Source organism: Mesocricetus auratus, unplaced genomic scaffold (genome assembly GCF_017639785.1).
Source record: "Mesocricetus auratus isolate SY011 unplaced genomic scaffold, BCM_Maur_2.0 Super-Scaffold_100053, whole genome shotgun sequence".
In the NCBI taxonomy this organism is placed as follows: Eukaryota; Metazoa; Chordata; class Mammalia; order Rodentia; family Cricetidae; genus Mesocricetus; species Mesocricetus auratus.
In genome coordinates this window covers 2,109,100-2,129,031 of record NW_024429230.1, presented here as the reverse complement: position 1 = coordinate 2,129,031, position 19,932 = coordinate 2,109,100, and the positions used below count along the sequence as shown (strand labels likewise).

Sequence of the window (19,932 nt, the reverse complement as noted above, 5' to 3'; positions counted from 1 at the left end):
GCATGCTTCAGTTGCTAACTGACTTAAGAGGACACAGCCCACTATGGGCCGTGCCATCCCTAGCAGGGCCCAGGCTGTGTCAGGAAGTTTAGCAAGTCAGAGGGACCGAGTCAGAAGCCGCCACCCTCCATGGTTTCTGCTTCCAGCCCCTGCCTTAGCTGCTATTGATGGCCAACTCTTCTGTCATCCAAATAAACTCTCTCCTCCCTAAGCTGGTTTTGGTCAATGTTTTATCACAGTAACAGCAAGCTAGAACGAGGACAAGCATTGCCCTTTTGGCCAGTGTATTCACATTGCAGGCTTCATTAACCATCAATTGTTGATTAGCTGTCTCAGTTATACGATTGGCTGTCATGGTATCACAGGCTTGTGTTCAATTAGCTTTTATTTAATATAGTAATTACTGTTTTGTTATTACTAGTGTTACTTTCTTTTTAAGATTTCTTTATTATGTATAGTGTTCAGTCTGAATGTATGCCTGCAGGCCAGAAGAGGGCACCAGATCTCATTATGGATGACTGTGAGCCACTATGTGGGTGCTGGGAATTGAACTCAGGACCTCTGAAAGATCAGCTAGTGTTCTTAACCACTGAGCCATCTCTCCACCCCTGTTTGTTTGTTTTAAAGGAAAATTTGTAGACCAGCTTTGAATTTTAAATTCCCCTGCCTCAAACTCTTGGATGCTACAATCTTAACCGTATGTCACCATCCCTGGATACCACTAGGATTTAATTTTGCTTTTTGTGTATGTGTTTAGTTGGTTGATTGGTTGATTGGTTGGCTGGTTGGTTGTAGATAGAATCTTGCTATGTAGCACTGGCTAGCCTCAAACTCATGATCCTCCTGCCTCCGCTTCAAAAGCGCTGGGGTAACAGGAATGTGCCACAATACCCAAGGTACCATTGTGTCTTTGTCTGACACAAACACACACTCCATTGTCTTCATGTCACAGATGTGATACTAAGGAGCTGGCGTCTTGATTCTTTCTCTTGTGGGAGACTCTGCATCTGTGCCACCTTCTTTAAGGCATGAACCATTTCCTCACGGGATCCCTACAAGGTAGAATAATAAATGACCTTCTTCCCACCAGAGAGATTCATTCTTGCTCTGCTGGAGTTACCCACATGTAACTGTTGGGAGCAATCATTGTTATTTAGAACCTCTAAATACTGTCAGTCTTTTTTAAGAATAGTCCGTCCCCTCCCCAGCTTCTTAATGAAGAGAACTTGGGCTCACAGGAATAGCCGATGGCAAGAAGGAAACATTCCACAATTAGATCACTTAATCCCCTCCCTCTGCGACCCTTTAACCTTGCCAACACCTGTTGCCTGCTTACCTTCAGTGGCCTGGTTACTAGGCAACGACCCCTCCCTCACTGTCCTACATTCCTCTTCCCCATCCCCCTACCTCATTTCCCCTATTTAAGCCTGTATGAAACTGTCATTAAACACAGCTCGATCAGCCATGTTGTCCTGCTGCCCATCTCTCTGTGTTTCTTGTCTCATTCATTCCAGGTTCCCGTGGGCCTGGCCCCCTTGTGCCCTGCTGGTCAGGGCATGTAACATCTGGAGAAGCGGTGTGATAGAGTAAGAATATTCCAGCGCTGGGGTGATGGGTGATGATTGTGGTGGTTTGAATAAAATTGGTCCCTATAGGATGATAGATTGGAATGCTTGGTCATCAGGGAGAGGAATTAGGAGGTGTGGCCTTGTTGGAGGAAATGTGTCACTGGGGCAGGGATTTGGAGTTTCAAAAGCCCAAGCCAGGCCCAGAGTCTCTTCTCTCTTCCTGCTGCCTGTGGATCCAGATGTGGGACTCTCAGCTGCCATGTCTGCCTGAGTGCCGCCATGCTTCCTGCCATGAAGGGAACGGACCAAACCTCTGAAACTGTCATCAAGCCCCAATCAAATGCTTTCCTTTCTAAGAGCTGCCTGGCCATGGTGTCTCCTCACAGCAATACAACGCTGACAAAGGTGATGATCTTCCAAACCAGGCCCAGCATGAAGTATGAGAACCAAAGGAGCCCTTGACCAAGTGACTTGACTTCTCTGAGCCTAAGTGTCCAAATCAGTAAAACCAGAATTAATAAAAGTAGATTATAGGGGTAATGGCCTTCACAATTATTCTCCTTACTGGCCAATCTTGTTTATTCCAGCTTTGTTCCTACCTCAGAGTCTTTGCATTTACTGCCCCAAGTTTCTGAAAACTCCCCAAATACCTGCAGATCAGATGGTACCCATGCCTTTTACCCCACTTTATTTTTTCCAACACCCTAAAACTGCCTACCACAGTTTGTTGACTGCCTGCCATTGAACTGATAGAAATGACATTTTGGGGGCTGGAGAGATGGCTCAGCAGTTAAGAGCACTGGCTGCTCTTCCAGAAAACCCGGGTTCAATTCCCAGCACCCATGTGTCAGCTCACAACTGTCTGTAACTCCAAGATCTGACATGGTCACACATACATACATGCAGGCAAAACACCAATGCTTATAAAATAAATAAATACCTTTTTTAAAAAATGACTTTTTTAGCCAGGCACGCCTTTAGTCCCAGCACTCGGGAGGCAGAGGCAGGTGGATCTCTTTGAATTTGAAGCCAGCCTGGTCTATGGAGCAAGTTCCAGGAAAAATGATTTTTTGGTGGGTCACAGACCCTCCTGTTATGTCCCTGGTCCTAGGACGGCACCTGGCTTGTAGCATTCTGCAAGTGTTGGACTGCAAAAGCATCGGCTGGTGGTATGACCTAGACATTTTGCCTTCCCTGGAGCTCAGCAAGAGCAGGTGCTGATATTTCTGCCTTGGAGGAGCCAAGAGGCCCAGGAAGGGATGGGGTTGTGTCCTGGAAAATGTAGGGTTGCAACAGATGGAAGGGTATCCATAGCATGTTCTAAAGCAAAACACCCCAGGCTGTGACAGATCAAGAGCAGATGTTGGCACTTAGAGGACTCCCTGCCTGAGGGGACCCTGCCTGAGGGCACCCTGAGCCCTGCCCCAAGAGCCCTGCTCCCCAAGGCCCTGTAGACCTGGATCAGGATAAGCAGACGAAGCAACCACACCCAGGGGGCCCCTCCCCGCCAGGGGTTTGAGAAGACACTGACTGTCCCCACGGGATGAGACCCCAGAGCAGAGTTCCCTCACCTGCAGACCAGGTAGGAATGAAACAAGATCCTAGCAGGAGAGTAAAGGGGACAGAGTCACAGGCGTGTGCCCCTAAACCGTTGCACCAGGGGCCTGGCTAACTCCAATCAACTCTAGGTACATGACCTCAGAAAGTCACTTACCAGTTCTGTGCCTCAATTTCCCCATCTGTCGGGAAGAGATGCTGGCGTCCACTTCCTGTACTGACAGGTTGTTTCTTGCCAGCTCTCTGCTGGGTTCATGTTGGTGCTGAGGGTGAGGGTGTCACCTCATTCGATCCCCCCAAAACCTTTCTAGCATGAGAAGTTTCTGTTCCCACTTTGGAGAGGAGGAAAGCAAGGGTCAGAGAGGGTAGTGACGACCTCAAAGCCACACAGCAGAGAAAGATCGAGATTAAAAACAGACCCACATCTGCCCATTATAAAGCCCAGTTTTTAACCCCTGGCATAGAGAATACAACTCTAGGCCAGATGTGCAAAGATTCCCAAGTAATGAGACTTTTTTTCCTCTTCCCCTAAACTTCAGATCTTAGACAGAGACTGCGGCAATATACCCCCAAGCTCCCAGCCAACAGTGTGGGCTGACCTTCCTGCCCACCACTCCTCTCCAGCCCAGGCAGCAACCCCACAGCAAAAGCTCAGTCAGGTCCAGTCCAGGCCTCAGTGTGAGCCTCTGTCACCTCTCCACTCACGTTTGGAGAGACCCCTGAGGCCCCTGCCCACCCAGGGTCTGCCGGCTAAGCTGCCACTGGCATGGAATGCTCAAAACAAGACAGCCTTCACTCACGTGTGACCCACACCTATAACTCAGGGAGGGTGAGGTGGAGACACTCATAAATCCATATCAAACAGCCCCCAAATTATGACAGATGACACGGCAGCCATAAAATTGCCCAAGCAAAACTCACCAAGCCATTAATTTCATGGCCGTAGAAAATAAACAGACACATTTTTCCTCGGCCCTAATAAATTTTTAAAAACTCAAAAGAATGGTCCATCTGCTTCGAATAATTTTTAATTTCCTATTCTGTCTCATTCCCATTAGCTATTCCACAGAGATATTTGCTAAATTCTTTCATTTACCTCCGCCCATCTGTATTCAATTACCTGACTCCCAAACTGACCGAGTTTCGTTTCTCCTCGGCACGGGACAACATGCCCTCACCTGTCCCCTAAAGCAAATGTTGTGTGTTTTATTATCTGCGAGACTGTGAGTCATTCTAAACTCGATTGCCCGCTACAGAAAGGCCTGGAGAGCATGTGATGTTGATGCTTTCTGGCTTGGGCGGTGAACACCTGCCCGGCTCTCAGAGAGAATCTATTAACGCGGTAGAACGCAGTAACAGATGTTTGTGAGTGAGCGAGGGGCCGCGCAGGCCTGTGACCGCCCGGTGTCAGGCGTGCTGTGGAAACGCTCAGAGATCAGAGCCCAGCCGCACCACAGGGGCCAGGCTGTCAGGAAGGCTGCTCTCTGGCCAGGCTTCTCCTCCTTGCTGCGGAGGCTCCCACTGCCTCCCTAGGCTCTCGGCAGCTACGAGAGTTTAAGGACCTTTCAAGGTCACTTTGGATTAACAGAAAAGAAACCGATGACCAGAGAGGACATGTGTCTTGGTCGAAATCACACAGCACCCTTGAAAAGAACATCCCTGAAGGCTGCAGGCGGATTAGGAGCCAGAGCTGACCTGTGGGCACAGCCTTCTGCACCGCACCCCATAGCAAGGAAAACGCGTCCTTCTGTGTTTTCAGTCTCCGACCGTTCTTCCCGCAGGTGTCGGGCCAGGGCTGCGACACGAAGAGAGAGAGGCACACCGCACTCCATAGCAAGGAAAATGTGTCCTTCTGTGTTTTCTTCCCGCAGGTGCCGGGCCAGGGCTGCGACACGAAGAGATGGAACGAACCCCTAAGACGACGCTGGAGAGCTCCTCGCCTCTTAGACGGGACGGTTCTGAGACACGTCCTACCTTGTCTTGGCCAGGGATGATTTTGCTCCCGTGGGAAATGTCTGGTAGCATCTGGAGACATTTTTGGCTGGAAGGATATGACTGGCATCCTGTAGAGCCCAGGTCAGTCCCCACCCACCCACCACCAAAAAAATCCAAGAGATGAAATGTCAGCAGTGGGAAGGATGGGAAGTGCTATCATACCCTCTCCGTCTCCAAAGGGTGAAGTGCGAGCTGCTCCTAACCGCGCCTGCTCACCACACCCCTCCCCGCTCACCACACCCCTCCCCTGCTCACCACACCCCTCCCCTGCTCACCACTCACCCCCTGCTCATGACACCCCTCCCCCGCTCACCACTCACCCCCTGCTCACCACACCCCTCCCCTGCTCACCACACCCCTCCCCTGCTCACCACACCCCTCCCCTGCTCACAACTCACCCCTCCCTCGCTCACCACACCCTTCCCCTGCTCACCACACCCCTCCCCCGCTCACCACTCACCCCCTGCTCACCACACCCCTCCCCCGCTCACCACACCCTTCCCCTGCTCACCACACCCCTCCCCCCTCACCACACCCCTCCCCCCTCACCACACCCTTCCCCTGCTCACCACACCCCTCCCCTGCTCACCACACCCCTCCACTGTTTTACCCATTGCCCCTGCCAGCTTCACTCCTGCATTTTTGTTTTCACTAAACATCATCTGCCTCTTGGGTGACCTAACCTAAGGTCATCTATGACTAGGCTCGCATAGCACTTTAGAAGGGTCTTGCAGGTGTGTGCACCATTTCAGGGTGCCAACATAGTGTCCTCTACAGAGTTCGTGTCTGAGAATCATGCGACTGAGTTCAAAACAGAAAAGACACTCTCATAATGTTTTATCTAAGCTTGCGACTTTGTGTTCAACTACATATGTAGCTATCGTGGGCTTCATGCATTCTCATACAACCCACGGGAGACCCAGTGAGCATGCCCAGAACCCTTGGGGGTTCAATGCAGCATCTGGACTCTTACCATACATTCAGTCTCGGTGACAGCCACACTGATGAACTCATGCGCCCACACCAGATCAGCATGAGCAGCCAGGGTGGACTCACTCTTCCAAGACTGGAGTACGGATCCAGAGTGGCCCCTCAGAACATGGATTCTTCGTAGCAGTCGGCAAACTGGTTGCAAAATTCAGATGCATATGCTGAGGGCCCAGTTCAGCCAGAATTATCTTTAAAAGGGGCCAAATGTGAAGACAGAGAAGGACTCCCCGAATTGGTCTAACGTGACAGTAATCCAAGGAGGGAGCCACACCTGACAGAAAGCAGAGGATGGTAAGGGTTAACTCCAAATGGATCGAAGGCTTCAACAAAAAGCTCTTAGGAAAAATCAATGTGGTCCACCCTGTAATGCTAGCACTTATGCAGAGGATTTCAAGTTTGAGGCTAACCTAGGCTATAACAAGACTTTGTTCCAAAGGGGGCTGAGTATGTAGCTCAGCAGAGCGCTTCCCTAGCACACACGAGGAGGCCCTGCGCTCAGGCCCTAGCACCGCATAGCTGGGTGGTGCACACCTGTAATCTCATTTCTCAGGAGGGAGACACAGGAAGGTCACAAATTCAAGGTCATCCGCAGCTGCACAGTGAGCTGGAAGCCAGCCTAGGCTATATGAGTTCGAAGGAAGGACGGAAGGAAGGAGAGGTTAAGTTTCATATCATAACTAGGTTAGCATGGCAAGCCTCAGGGTTTGGCTATGAAGGTTTCCAGACAGGGTTAGCCCATGCAGTAAAGAAGACCCTCTCTGGATGTCTGCAGTACATCTCAGAGGGAGGTTCAGAGAGAATAAATGGGATTGGGAAAGCCAACTAGATCGGCATTCATCCTGTCTACTCCACCATACAATGGTCCAATTAATCTGGCAGAAGAAATCTCAAGGCAGTCCAACATTCAAGCTGCTGCATTGTTATTTCTGGCTGCTTTTGGCCAGGTTTATAATGAGACTCTGGAACAAAAGTCAGAACGAAGATATTTTTGTACCTTAATTTCTCTCAGGTATTTTGCTCAGTGTGGTGCTTTGAAAAAGAATGACCTCCCATTGGCAAGCAGTGGTGGCGCACGCCTTTAGTCCCAGCACTCGGGAGGCAGAGGCAGGCGGAGCTCTGTGAGTTCGAGGCCAGCCTGGTCTACAGAGTGAGTTCCAGGACAGCCTCCAAAACAATACAGAGAAACCCTGTCTCAAAAAACAAAAAAAAAGAAAAAGAAAAAGAAAAAGAAAAAACGGGAGGGCGTGAGAATGACCCCCCATAAGCCCATATATTTGAATGTTTAGTCATCAGGAAATGGCAGTGTTTGAGAAGGATTAGGAAGTGTGGCCTTGTTGGAGAAAATGTGTCACTGGGGGTAGGCTTTCAGGTTTCAAAGGCCCACACCATTTCAAGTCCCAGCCAGCGGACCAAGATACAGCTCTCAGCTAGGGCTCCAGTGCCATGCCTGCCACCGTGCCCCGGCCGTGATGATGATGGCCAAACCTCCGAAACTGCAAGCCACCCCAATTAAATGCCTTCTCTAATAAGAAAGCGGTGTCTCTTCACAGCAATAGAAGCGTGACTACGACATACAGTGACAAGAAAACCTGCCACATCTGATGAGGAAAGTTAACATATTTTGAGACTACAGCACAAGGTATCAGTGAGTGAATAATTTCCTCCTGCAGCTAGCAAAACCCGAGAGCTGGAGCTGCCCCGCCTGCGGAAGCTCACGTCACCCCACTATGTGCTCTGGTTGCCAGGCTTGGAACACAGCCTGCTAATGCTTGCTCTGCTGAGCCTCTGTCTTTCGGTGCTCCCGGTCCCCTCTGTGCCCCTTCCGGAATGGAAAGTCTAGTCTACCATCACACACTGGAAGTCTCCAGGGCATTTCTGGTTGCTGTTGTTTGTTTTCAGGGCTCACAGCTGAGAGCCTGCTTTGACTCTTGAAGGAGATTTTGAACAGTATCCAAAATATTATCCTTGCAGCAATTCTTGGAGATGGGATGAATGCATTTTTGCATTGTGGATAAACATGGGCCTTGTGGGGACTTTAAAGAGATATGTCTGGGTGTCAAGATAATGAGGGGTAGACTTGTCAATCTTGTCCGACTGATTGGACTGAGAAATAAAAAGATGGCTACACAGCTGGGCGTTGGTGGTGCACACCTTTAATCCCAGCACTCGGGAGGCAGAGGCAGGCGGATCTCTATGAGTTCAGGTCAGCCTTGTCTACACAGCAAGTTCCAGGACAGCCTCCAAAGCAATACAGAGAAACCTTGCCTCGAAAAGAGAGAGACAGAGAGAGAGAGACAGAGAGAGGGAAGGAAGGAAGAAATGAAGGAAGGAAGGAAGGAAAGGAAGGAAGGAAGGAAGGAAAGGAAGGAAGGAAGGAAGGAAGGAAGGAAGGAAAGGAACTCCCCCTCTGTGTTTGGTGCCCATTCCCCTTTCCTGGCCTCTGTCTACTCTGTACTCCTACTGGGATCAATATTTTTGGTTTCCATAAATTAGGAAGGAGATATGCTATTTAAACATCTGTCTGGCTCATTTCACTTAACATAGTGTCTTGTTCTGTTTATGTTGCACAAATGACAAAATTTCACTAGCTTTTATGGAGGAATAAGATTCGCATTGTATATACACACTTTTTTATTTTTGTTTTTTGGTTGGTTGTTTTTCGAGACAGGGTTCCTCTGTATTGTTTTGGAGACTGTCCTGGAACTCGCTCTGTAGACAAGGCTGGCCTCAAACTCACAGAAATCTACCTGCCTCTGCCTCCCAGTGCTGGAATTAAAGAAGTGCACCAACTACAGTACATTCTTAATCCATTCCTCCACTGGCATCTTGGGTGGCTCTGTCATCTTGTTTTCTTTGTTTTGTTTTGTTTTGTTTTGTTTTGTTTTGAGACAGGGTTTCTCTGTGGCTTTGGAGGCTGTCCTGGAACTCGCTCTGTAGACCAGGCTGGCCTGGCTCTGTCATCTTGACTATGGTAAATAGCACGGCAAAAAAAAAAAAAAAAAGAAGAAGAAATACATTCGGGTATCTGTGTGTGTGTATGCCCAGAAGTGTAGTTGGTAGGTCAAGTGGGAATTCTATTCTGAATTTCTGTTTGCTTGAGACAAGTCTTGCTAGCCTAGAATGCCCAATCCTCCTGCCTCGACTTCTTGAGTACTAGACCCGCACCACCACGCCCAGGTAGTTTCACGTTTGTTAAGACGTCTACACTGTTCCCAGAATGGCTCTAATTGGCGCTCGCCAACAGTGTGGGCAGTCTCTCCTTCTCACATCCTGCCAGCATCTCTCACTTCTTCCTGAGCCAGTGGGACCAGGGTGGCCTCTCATGGATTTAATTCTCATCCCCTTTGTGGGGTGATGGGGGCATTTTCATTATCTGTTCATTATTTGTACGCCAGCTCAGGGTGTCTACTCAGGTCATTTGTCCCATCCCCCTCTCCTTTATTTCTTTTCCATTCATTTGTTTAGCTGTGCCAGAGACTGGACCAATGGTTTCTTGCATGCTAAGGCTGCACTGCACCATGACCTTAGGTCCCTCATACACCTGTCTTTAAGTCAGACTTTTTTTTTTAACCTTAATCAACATGTTTAGCTTCCATAAATGACTGGGGATGTTTATCTTATTTCTTTTCGCATAGTGTCTTGTTCCGTTCATGGTGCCACACATGACAGAATTTCACATTTTTATGAACAGATGGCATATTTTCAATACATTTTTTGTCTCATGAATTTACTTTTATGCTGTGGCTTTTGTTTTGAGACAAGGTCTCACTGTGTAGTCCTGACTGGCCTGGAATTTGATATACAGACTAGGCTTGTCTCAACCCAGAGAGAAATGTTCCTGCCTTTGCCTCCCAAGAGCTGGGATTGAAGGTGTGTGCCACTATGCCTGGCTTAACGTCACTTTTTTTAAAAGCGTGTTCAGAGTTAATATTCTGAGGTGGGGACATGGCTGGATGATAAGAAGGAGGTTAAAGGGACTGGAGAGATGGCTCAGAGGTTAAGAACACTGACTGCTCTTCCAGAGGTCCTGAGTTCAATTCCCAGCAACCTCATGGTGGCTCACAACCATCTGTAATGAGATCTGGTGCCCTCTTCTGGAGTGTAAACAGAACATTGTACATGTAATAAATAAATCTAAAAAAAAAAAAAAAGAGGTTAAAGCCCAGGGGAGGGTGGGCCAGAGGGAGGACTCACGACTGAAGAGCCTCGAAGTAGTCATCCCTTCCACTCGGCCATCCCACCCTCCTCAGTCACATCCCACCCAGATAGATAGAAAAGACTCGAGCCTACCCACCTGCTGCCTGCCTGTCTGCCTGTCTGCCTGCCTGTCTGCCTGCCTGCTGCCTGCTGTCTGCCTGCCTGCTGTCTGTCTGCCTGTCTGCCTGCCTGCTGTCTGTCTGCCTGTCTGCCTGCCTGCCTGCCTGCTGTCTGTCTGCCTGCCTGCCTGCCTGTCTGCCTGCCTGCCTGCTGTCTGCCTGCCTGTCTGCCTACTGTCTGCCTGTCTGTCTGCCTGTCTGCCTGCTCACCTGCTGCCTGCCTGTCTGCCTGTCTGTCTGCCTGCCTGCCTGCCTGTCTGTCTGTCTGCCTGTCTGTCTGCCTGCCTGTCTGTCTGCCTGTCTGTCTGCCTGTCTGCCTGCCTGTCTGCCTGCCTGTCTGTCTGCCTGTCTGTCTGCCTGTCTGCCTGCCTGTCTGCCCGCCTGTCTGTCTGCCTGCCTGTCTGTCTGCCTGTCTGCCTGTCTGCCTGCCTGCTGCCCGTCCGCCTGCCTGCTGCCTGTCTGTCTGCCTGTCTGCCTGCTGTCTGCCTGTCTGCCTGCCTGTCTGCCTGTCTGCTGTCGGCCTGTCCGCCTGCTGTCTGCCTGTCTGTCTGTCTGCCTGTCCGCCTGCCTGCTGTCTGTCTGCCTGTCTGCCTGCCTGCCTGCTGTGTCTGCCTGCCTGCCTGCCTGTCTGCCTGCCTGCCTGCTGTCTGCCTGCCTGTCTGCCTACTGTCTGCCTGTCTGTCTGCCTGTCTGCCTGCCTGTCTGCCTGCTCACCTGCTGCCTGCCTGTCTGCCTGTCTGTCTGCCTGCCTGTCTGCCTGTCTGCCTGTCTGCCTGCCTGTCTGCCTGCCTGTCTGTCTGCCTGTCCGCCTGCCTGCTGCCTGCCTTCCCACCCGCCTTCCTGCCTGGTGGAAGTGGGGTTGTCTCCATGGGCAGCAACCTTCCACCGCTGGGGACAGGTGAGCAACAATTAGCAGGAAAGGAAGCAGGTCACCTCCCCAGGGGCTCCGAGTCACACTGAAATTCCCAGCACAGAACAGTGTCAGGACTACAGAGCCTCAACCTTGGTTGCCTCATAAAAAACCAGGGCGCACGGGAGGAGGTTGGGTGTCCCAGCCATCTCTGCTCTTCTGTCTGGCTCTACTCCCCACCCGCTAAAGCTCCCACCAGGCCTCCCCTGCCCCCATCTCTTCCTTCAGCAGCGGGAGAACCAGCGAGGCCCAAGTGGGCTCTCTGCTCCATCAGGCTGAGTTCCCTAGGGAGGGCTGGGCCACAGCTTCTTGATGTTAGAACAAGCCTGCCTGCCTGTGTGCCTAGTGGGCCTGGGGAGCCAGTATTTCTAGACTGTAAGTTCTGAGACCACACTGGCTTGTCAGTAAATTCATTATCCCATTACATAGGCTTGAATTATTCAGTGCTCAGGAGGCTGCCTTAGGAATGCAGCGAGCACAGCTGATGTGGGTTTTCAGGGATAGATGGAGTCAGTGCCAAGCATGGCTGGTGCCACCATGATGGGTCTGGACCTCGAAGGCACTGGAGGTCTGAACTGTTACCCTGAGTGCTCCTAGAGGCTGGCACAACTACAGAGAGGTCCTCCCTCCAGGGCTCCAATGAGCGTGTCTGGGGCCCTACCTACACCACCGTTTCCTAGCTGTGAGACCTCCAGATGATGGTTGATCCCTCTGAATCTTCAGTTTTTTTGTTTGTTTGTTTGTTTGTTTTTTTGGTTTTTCGAGGCAGGGTTTCTCCAAGGCTTTTTGGAGGCTGTCCTGGAACTAGCTCTTGTAGACCAGGCTGGCCTCGAACTCACAGAGCCACCAACGCCCGGCTCTGAATCTTCAGTTTCATATAGAAAATGTGGCAGGCGGTGGAACATACGCCTTTAATCCCAGCACTCGGGAGGCAGAGGCAGGAGGATCTCTGTGAGTTGTAGTCCAGCCTGGTCTACAGAGTGAGTCCCAGGATTGCCAGTGCTGTTACACAGAGAAGCCCTCAAAAAACAAACAAACAAAAAAAGTGGCAATGTGCCTTCCTTTCAACTTTAAAGTTACAACTGCTTTTTCATAGTTACAAAAATAAAAGTTATCTCTTGGCCCAAGTGTAACCACGTGACTGCTGTCCACAGAATAAAAGTAGAAGTCTGTGGCCTCAGGACATTGTTCCATTTCGTGAAAAGGGAGTGGATGCTGTTTCATCCCTTCCGCTTTCCTGATTATCTGAGTGTGGCTGGAGCTCAAGCAGCCGTCTGCCACACGATGAGGACGATGCTTCCTCAAAATCTGTAAGTCCTGAAAGCAGAGCACCTGGGTTCAAATCTCTACTCCACCACTTATAAGCTGTGCAACGTGGGGCAAGTTGCTTTACCTCTCTGTGCTTCAGCTTCCACACAGATGAGGGGGACTAAAGTGGCACCTGGCACAGTATTGGTGTGAGGATTTAAAAGGCCAGTAGGAAGTCCTCAGGAGTGGCCGGGACATAGTTAAGACCAGTATTAACTGCTATTATCCCGTTTACACACCTGGCAGGGTTCCCTGTACGACTCCAAGTGACTATGCTCTCGGCAGCAAAGCCAGGGATGTTGCAAGCTCCAGCTAGGACAAAAGCAACTTTCTCTGCAAGGGGAAAAGAAAAAGAAAGGGTCTAGCCGTGCCTACTCTTGCAAGCACAGGGGCATGCTTCAGCCAGTCGGGGGCACTGTACGAGCAAACGTGTTGATCCGGCAGAAAGGCAATGTGACTACCACTCCCTTGTCGGTGGTTGTGGTGGAGTCTGTGGTAAGCGCGGGGCTTTCGTTAGAGCAATCTTAAGATGGGTCCGGTGAAACGACGCCCCCCGCTGACCCGCTGGGCCTCTCCAGGCCGTTTTGGAGAGCATTCTGTGGCTTGTTGTAAAGTCGAACCTGCTGCTTGCCACAAGGTGGCGCTGTGGCCTGTCATCCAGAAACCCTGCCCGGCACTGTCCGAATCCGCTTATCGGAGGTTGGAGGAGGGTTCGCCTCCTTATAACCCTTCAGGGAGGTTTGGGGTTTGTGGCAGGCCAAATTTTGGCCCTAAGACCTCTGCCATCGACGTTACTTTTGGTAACGACCTTACTTACCTCTTACTTGGCAAAGGAGACCTTGCAGACGAAGCTGAAGTTCCTAGGCAGCTCACCTGAAAACATTGCGATCAGGAAGTCTCCGCTTGAGCCTCCCTCCCCCACCCCCCAACCCCCGGGGAGCCAAGAACGCAGGCAGGGAGATCAGAAGCACCAGAAGATCCCAGGTGCCATGGCTGGCCTTTGAGAAGCAGGACTCTCACAGGAAGTGAGCTATGGACTTGGCAGAGGGCCTCACCCCGACCACTGCCTGCCTCGGGAGACCCCAAGTCCTGACCTCGCAGGACCATGCGCTGGTATTTTTAAGCTATTAGTTTTCTGTGTAACTGGACATTCAAGATACAGCAATAGAAAACTAAGACAGAAAAACCATCCACATGGCACTCAGTGACAAAACACGTGAAAAAAAATCAGCTTAAGAAAGAAGCCAGCTAGCCGGGCATTGGTGGCGCTCGCCTTTAATCCCTGCACTCGGGAGGCAGAGGCAGGTGGATCTCTGTGAGTTCGAGGCCAGCCTGGTCTACAGAGTGAGTTCCAGGACAGCCTCCAAAGCCACAGAGAAACCTTGTCTCGAAAAACCAAAAAAAAAAAAAAAGAAAAGAAAAGAAAGAAAGAAGCCAGCTAGCCTGGCAGTGGTGGCGCTCGCCTTTGATTCCAGCACTCAGGAGGCAGAGGCAGGTGGATCTCTGTGAGTTCCAGGACAGCCAGGACTACACACAGAGAATCCCTGTCTTGAAAAAAAAAAAAAAACACCGAAAGAAAAACCAGCAAGGTGTTGGCCCCTGTAGTTCTGGTGCTTGAGAGACTAGAATGGGAAGAACAGATGAAGGCTAACTGAGCTATAAGGAGAGGCCGTCCTGAAAGGGGGCTAGTCACTGTGTGTACATGGTGGCCCAGCACCTGGTGATGGCAGGAGTTGCCATGAGGCTCTTTATTTCATGAAGAATGGGAAGCAGTTACAGAGGAAAGGCGGGTCCCAAAACTCCACAGTCACAATGACCCTGCTTCCTCTAAAGGCTTCTCCACTCCCAATATCCCCACATACAGGCCACTAAACCTCTGAGATCTAAAACAATGACCCTGCTTTATCCAACTGAGGAGGTTCTGAGCTCTCCCAGGGTGAGGAGAGAGTCCCACATTTGAACTCCAGTCCGTCTAGCCCTGGGGCCCATGTTGTTGCTTCCTTATTTGGCCTTTCAAATAAGGAAACTGAGGCATTGTGGCTGTCGCCAGTGCCAGCTACCCAGCATCTAAGCACAGAAGCTGCGCAGTCTGAGTTCCTCCCAGCCAGTCTGAGGACCCAGAAGCCCCTGCTTTGTGGTCTATCCCCTCAGCCCACTCACTTAATTGCCCTTGGGGTCCTTGGAGTCTCAGTCTAGCCTCCCAGAATCTCCAGAGGTGCTGCCTTCCCTTGGGAGTCTAGCAGACCTGACCAGATGTGACAGAGCCAGGCTGCAAGTTTCTATGAGAGACAGGGCAGGGAAGCCCTGGGACTCCATCTGAAGATGTCTTGACAGCCCAGCTGAGAGAGAAGCTAACCAAACCTGGAAAGGACCCTGGAGGACCCAAGGGGAAGAAGAGGGTTCCTGGGGAATGGCCAGATGGTTGCTGAGGCCTCTCAGGCCTGAGGGATCCTACTTCTTGTCTGACTTCTCTGTTCTACACCAGGGATGAGTAGGAGCCCCTGTGAGCCCAATAAGACACAGTTCAACGTTGTGCATGGCCTGTTTAAAACACCAAACCTGGAGGTTTGTAAGAATCAAACCAAGTCTCAGAAGCCCAGGCTGTCTTTCCATCTCACAGCAAGTACTAAGCAGCTAGTGTCCTCTGGTGGAATGTGAGCCCTGTAATGACACAGTCCCCGTGGAACCCTATCTCTCTCTCTCTCTCTCTCTCTCTCTCTCTCTCTCTCTCTCTCTCTCTCTCTCTCTCACACACACACACACACACACACACACACACACACACACACACCCCGCCCTCAACTACCTGACTCCTGGAGACACTCAAGTTTCTTCAGTTCAGTTTAATCCTGTCTTCATTTTGTGCTCTGCCAAGCCTAATCCCAGGGGTGGGGCCTGGGTCCTGAAGACAGGACAAGTCTATATGATGTTAGCAGGGCTGGAAGAAAGAAAAGTCAGAAGGCATTAGGCAAAAACTCAAGGATCTGTCCCATCCCTGTCTCTATGAACAGCTGTGACCCAACTTGGCCAAGAATGTCCATTTATCTGCATGCACCCAGCTCCATGTCTACTGTTGAGTTCACTGCCAGAGAGAAGGGTCAAACCCTTGCCTCCACCCAGCCTTCTCAGACAAGGCCCTGCAGCTGCCTGGAGGCGACACTCTGACCCTCCGTTGTGCGCTGCAGTGCCAGAGAGAAGAGATGAGGGGGGTGGAAAAATTAAATGTTGCGTGATCAGCAAGGTTTCAAACAATCGCTCGCCAACTGAAGTAGGTACCACATGTATAAGTCATTCTGTTTTATAGACCATTAGGGTCTCCAGAGAATCTGCATAGAGACCAGAGCTTTCTGTTGAAATTAAAATGTCAGAGAAAAAGAAATAGAACAAAACAGGGAATCTGCAATTAATTACCAGGCCATAAAAATTCAATAATCAGGAGGCAGAGCGGCCGCGGGCCCAGAGGTATCAGAGCCAACGTAACAGGAATGGAAGGCATTAATCTTTTCAAATTAGTTTTTTAATCTGACGGGGATATATGGCGACATGGCTCCCTCCTCGCCTGCTCCCCCAACCTCCACCTCTCCTGCCTGAAGCTAGGTTGTGGGAGGAAGCTAGGCTGTGGTGTGGGGACCTGCGGGCCATCAGGATCCCCAGATATGGGAGAGGGGCTCCAGCTAAAGCCAGGTCCCAGCGCCTCACGCTACCGGCTGAGGTCCTGAGGTGACAGGACGCCCGTTCCCACTGTGTGCACCCTGGGACAGACGAAGATGGGGGAATTAAGGAGAGAAGGAAGCTGGACAGTGAGTTTGGAGAGGTGGCCAGTTCGGGGCTGCCCTTTCCTTCCCTGGAAACTGGGAACAATGCGGCTGCTTCCAGGGCTGCTGGGTACACAGCTGCCTGGCACCGGGTAGACGTTCAGCATAAGCTTCCGGTGTCCCCACTTTTACCACTGGCCGCTGAGTGGGACCACCAGGACGCCATTCAGAACGGATGCATTAAACGCCGCTGTGTGCCCCACCCTAAGGAACTTCCTCTCCCTCGGTCCTGGCCTGAATGATGGCTCAAACTCAAGACTTTCAGAACGGAGCTGGGTGTGGAGGCAATGAGGGCCAAGAGCTTGTCCTGGGGGGGTTCCAGGGGCAGCCGGGAGAGCTCACCACGCACACAGAGAAAGCGGGTTTCTCCTCTGCCCCGCTGCTGTGATAGGTCAAGATGCCAGTTTACCCTGATTATGGATGGTGTGAGTCTCTCTGGCCCCAGAGCCTTGCCCTTGATTCCTGTGGTCCGGGTTGCAGCCGCTCAGCTCTATTTGGTTTTGCTAGGGCCCCTCGCTCATCCTGCACCCGTCTGCTCGCCTTCGGAGGTCAGTGTTGTTAAGAAACAGACTTTCAGCTGAGCGGTGGTGGTGCAGCTTTTAATCCCAGCGCCCAGAGACAGGTGGATCTTTGTGAGGTAGAGGCCAGCCTGATCTACAGAGTGAGTTCCAGGACAGCCAGGGCTGTTACACAAAGAAACCTGTTTCGAGAAATAGACAGACAGACAGACAGAAGAAACAGGCTTTCAGGGCAACCACCTCAGGGACCCTGCGGATTACAACTCTCTTAAAGCCAGCACAGATAGACTATGTTAGGCCTGTGCCTGTGTTTTACTGGAAACTCTGCCAGGTGCTGTGCTGTGCACTGAGGACTAGTAATGACTTCACTGTACAGAAAAGGGGATGTAACATTGGGGCTGCCTACCGGATGTAGCACAAAAACCGCTGTTGCCTTCCCCTTCCACACAGGTCAGCAGACAGTAGGTATTCAATAAATGCCTAAGGCATACTGGTCTAGTAGAATAGCCCTGCACGGGGAACTCAGCTGCCACCGCCAAGATGCCCTCTATAGTCAATGACCACAACAGAGGTAGGCACTATTGAGTGCCTACTGTGCGCCAGGAAGCTGGCACCTTTTGTGGTAAGACTGTAACCCTGCTTTACAAAAGGGAAAGACGACAGGAACAAAATGCTACACCCAGCATCCTAGCCACTAAGGATGCTACACCCAGCATCCTAGCCACTAAGGATGCTACACTCAGCATCCTAGCCACTAAAGATGCTACACCCAGCATCCTAGCCACTAAGGGTACTTGTCTTGGAACCCACTAAGTCCACCCCAGGGACTTAGTCCAAACCAGGTCCTCGGATCCTTCAACTTGGACACCTCTCCAGGGAAAGTTCCTCGAGTCTGTCTGAATTCCTCCATTGACTACACAGTCACTTGTCATTTTAATCCCCCACCCTCCACCCCCATGCTCATGTGTGTCTTGGGGCGGGGGTGGGGATGGGGGCTCAGCAACGATGGCAGCCAGGAGGAGCGATTACTCTGCAGACACAGCAAGAGCCCCAGGTCCAGGGCTTGCTCCATGGCCCTACGCAGTTCCGCATGCGGCCACGGAGTGGCGCGCGGTTCTGTCAACCCGACCTTGCAATGCGGCGACGTGTCACCAGATGGTGCCCGAGGCCGCGGCTCTGCGGGCAGGGCCTGAACAAGGAGGAGCCCAGTCGGCCCACTAGTCCCAGTCCGGTACTCGCTACTCCAGCGCACGTGACCACGGCCGCCGCCTGCTACCCGCTCCATGGCCCAGCCACTGCCTCGGCTGTCTGTTCCCGCCGCGCTGGCCCTGGGCTCGGCCGCGCTGGGCGCCGCCTTCGCCACCGGTCTCTTGCTGGGTGAGCTGCTGCAGTCCCGAGACCGGGAGGGCGCGGAGCAGAGCCCGAGAAACCGGTCAGAACCCCAGGCCCTGATCCAGTGCCCTTTCCCCGGCAGGGAGATGGTGGCCTCCGTGGCGGTCCAGGCGACCACAGCGCCTGCTGCCCCCCGAGGACAGTCCCCTGTGGCAGTATCTGCTGAGCCGCTCCATGCGGGAGCACCCGGCGCTGCGGAGCCTGCGACTGGTTAGTAGGACTTGGGGACCCGAACAGGCTCCTCTCGTCCCAGCGTGGTGGATCTCACGTGGCTGTGTGACCTTGGGCTGGGCAGAAGCCCACTCTGGGCTTCCGGGTTCTCTGCGATCTGTCCCCTCTTGGCCACGTCTGCCACCCCCCTGCAGGATTCAAAACCTGTGCGGGGGCCGGTGATTGGCAGGAACGGTACCCCCTTCTCCCCACATACAGCTGACCCTGGAGCAGCCGCAAGGGGATTCCATGATGACCTGTGAGCAGGCCCAGCTTCTGGCCAACCTGGCGCGGCTCATCAAGGCCAAGAAAGCTCTGGACCTGGGTAGGCGCGCGCAGTCGGGGTCGCTGGGAACCCGGGTCCCCGGGCCGTCTCACAGCCTGGATTGAGCCCGGGACGTCCCGGTCCACAGGTACTTTCACAGGCTACTCCGCCCTGGCGCTGGCCCTGGCGCTTCCCGAAGCTGGCCGCGTGGTGACGTGCGAGGTGGACGCGGAGCCCCCGGAGCTGGGGCGGCCCCTGTGGAAGCAGGTGAGAACCCACGCCTGCGGCGGCGCCTCGGGCTCGGGGGCGTGCCGGCCTGACCCGCCTTCTTCCACAGGCCGAAGTGGAGCACAAGATCGACCTTCGGCTGCAGCCCGCCCTGCAGACTTTGGGTGAGCACCGGCGGGAGGGGCCCTGCCTGCACTACCCAACCTAGGGAGCCAAGCTGGCGAGCCCGAACCTTGGGCAGGGGCTTCCGGCCACCGGGACCGCAGCTCAGCTGCACCTGCCCTCTGTCCCTGCAAGATGAGCTCCTGGCGGCGGGCGAGGCCGGAACCTTCGACGTAGCCGTGGTGGACGCGGACAAGGAGAACTGCACGGCCTACTACGAGCGCTGTCTACAGCTGCTGCGCCCCGGAGGCGTGCTCGCCGTGCTCAGAGTAAGGACTAGACGGCTCCCCAGCCGGGGCCTGCCCCTTGTCTCGGCCCCTCCCACCCAAAACCCCGCCCAGAGCACCGTAGACCCCGCCCCCACCCCGATGTCCCCGCCCCTCCCTCCACAGGTGCTGTGGCGTGGAGAGGTGCTACAGCCTAGACCCAAGGACAAGGCTGCTGAGTGCGTGCGCAACCTGAATGAGCGCATCCTGCGGGACGCCAGGGTCTACGTCAGCCTCCTGCCCCTGGGTGACGGGCTCTCCTTGGCCTTCAAGATCTAAGAACCCCAGTGACCTTAAATTTTAAACGACAATGAAAGGACTAGGACACGAACTTCTGAGCATCGGTATCTGGCGTTCATTGGGTGGTGTTCCCTACAGGAATACAGGCAACTTTTCCAATAAAGCAGTCTCCCTGGCACCAAGACTTGTGGT

The 19,932-nt window shown here is 52.5% G+C and overlaps 1 protein-coding gene across 1 annotated transcript; it reads left to right on the top strand.

Annotated features, from left to right (window-relative positions):
- Positions 1 to 18,203: 18,203 nt before the first annotated feature.
- Positions 18,204 to 19,918, top strand: Comtd1 (catechol-O-methyltransferase domain containing 1). Its single transcript, XM_005083521.4, has 7 exons — positions 18,204 to 18,354; positions 18,452 to 18,579; positions 18,799 to 18,904; positions 18,993 to 19,111; positions 19,182 to 19,236; positions 19,370 to 19,503; positions 19,627 to 19,918. The coding sequence occupies exons 1-7, from the start codon at positions 18,261 to 18,263 to the stop codon at positions 19,777 to 19,779; spliced, it is 789 nt and encodes a 262-aa protein (XP_005083578.1). The 5' UTR covers positions 18,204 to 18,260; the 3' UTR covers positions 19,780 to 19,918.
- Positions 19,919 to 19,932: the final 14 nt, after the last annotated feature.

Bases quoted from the DNA above. Each gene is read 5' to 3' on its own strand.
- Comtd1 (XM_005083521.4), top strand. From the start codon at position 18,261: ATGGCCCAGCCACTGCCTCGGCTGTCTGTTCCCGCCGCGCTGGCCCTG. The intron at 18,905-18,992 runs GTAGGCGCGCGC...CCCGGTCCACAG, and splicing joins CAAGAAAGCTCTGGACCTGG to GTACTTTCACAGGCTACTCC. The intron at 19,112-19,181 runs GTGAGAACCCAC...CTTCTTCCACAG, and splicing joins GGCGGCCCCTGTGGAAGCAG to GCCGAAGTGGAGCACAAGAT.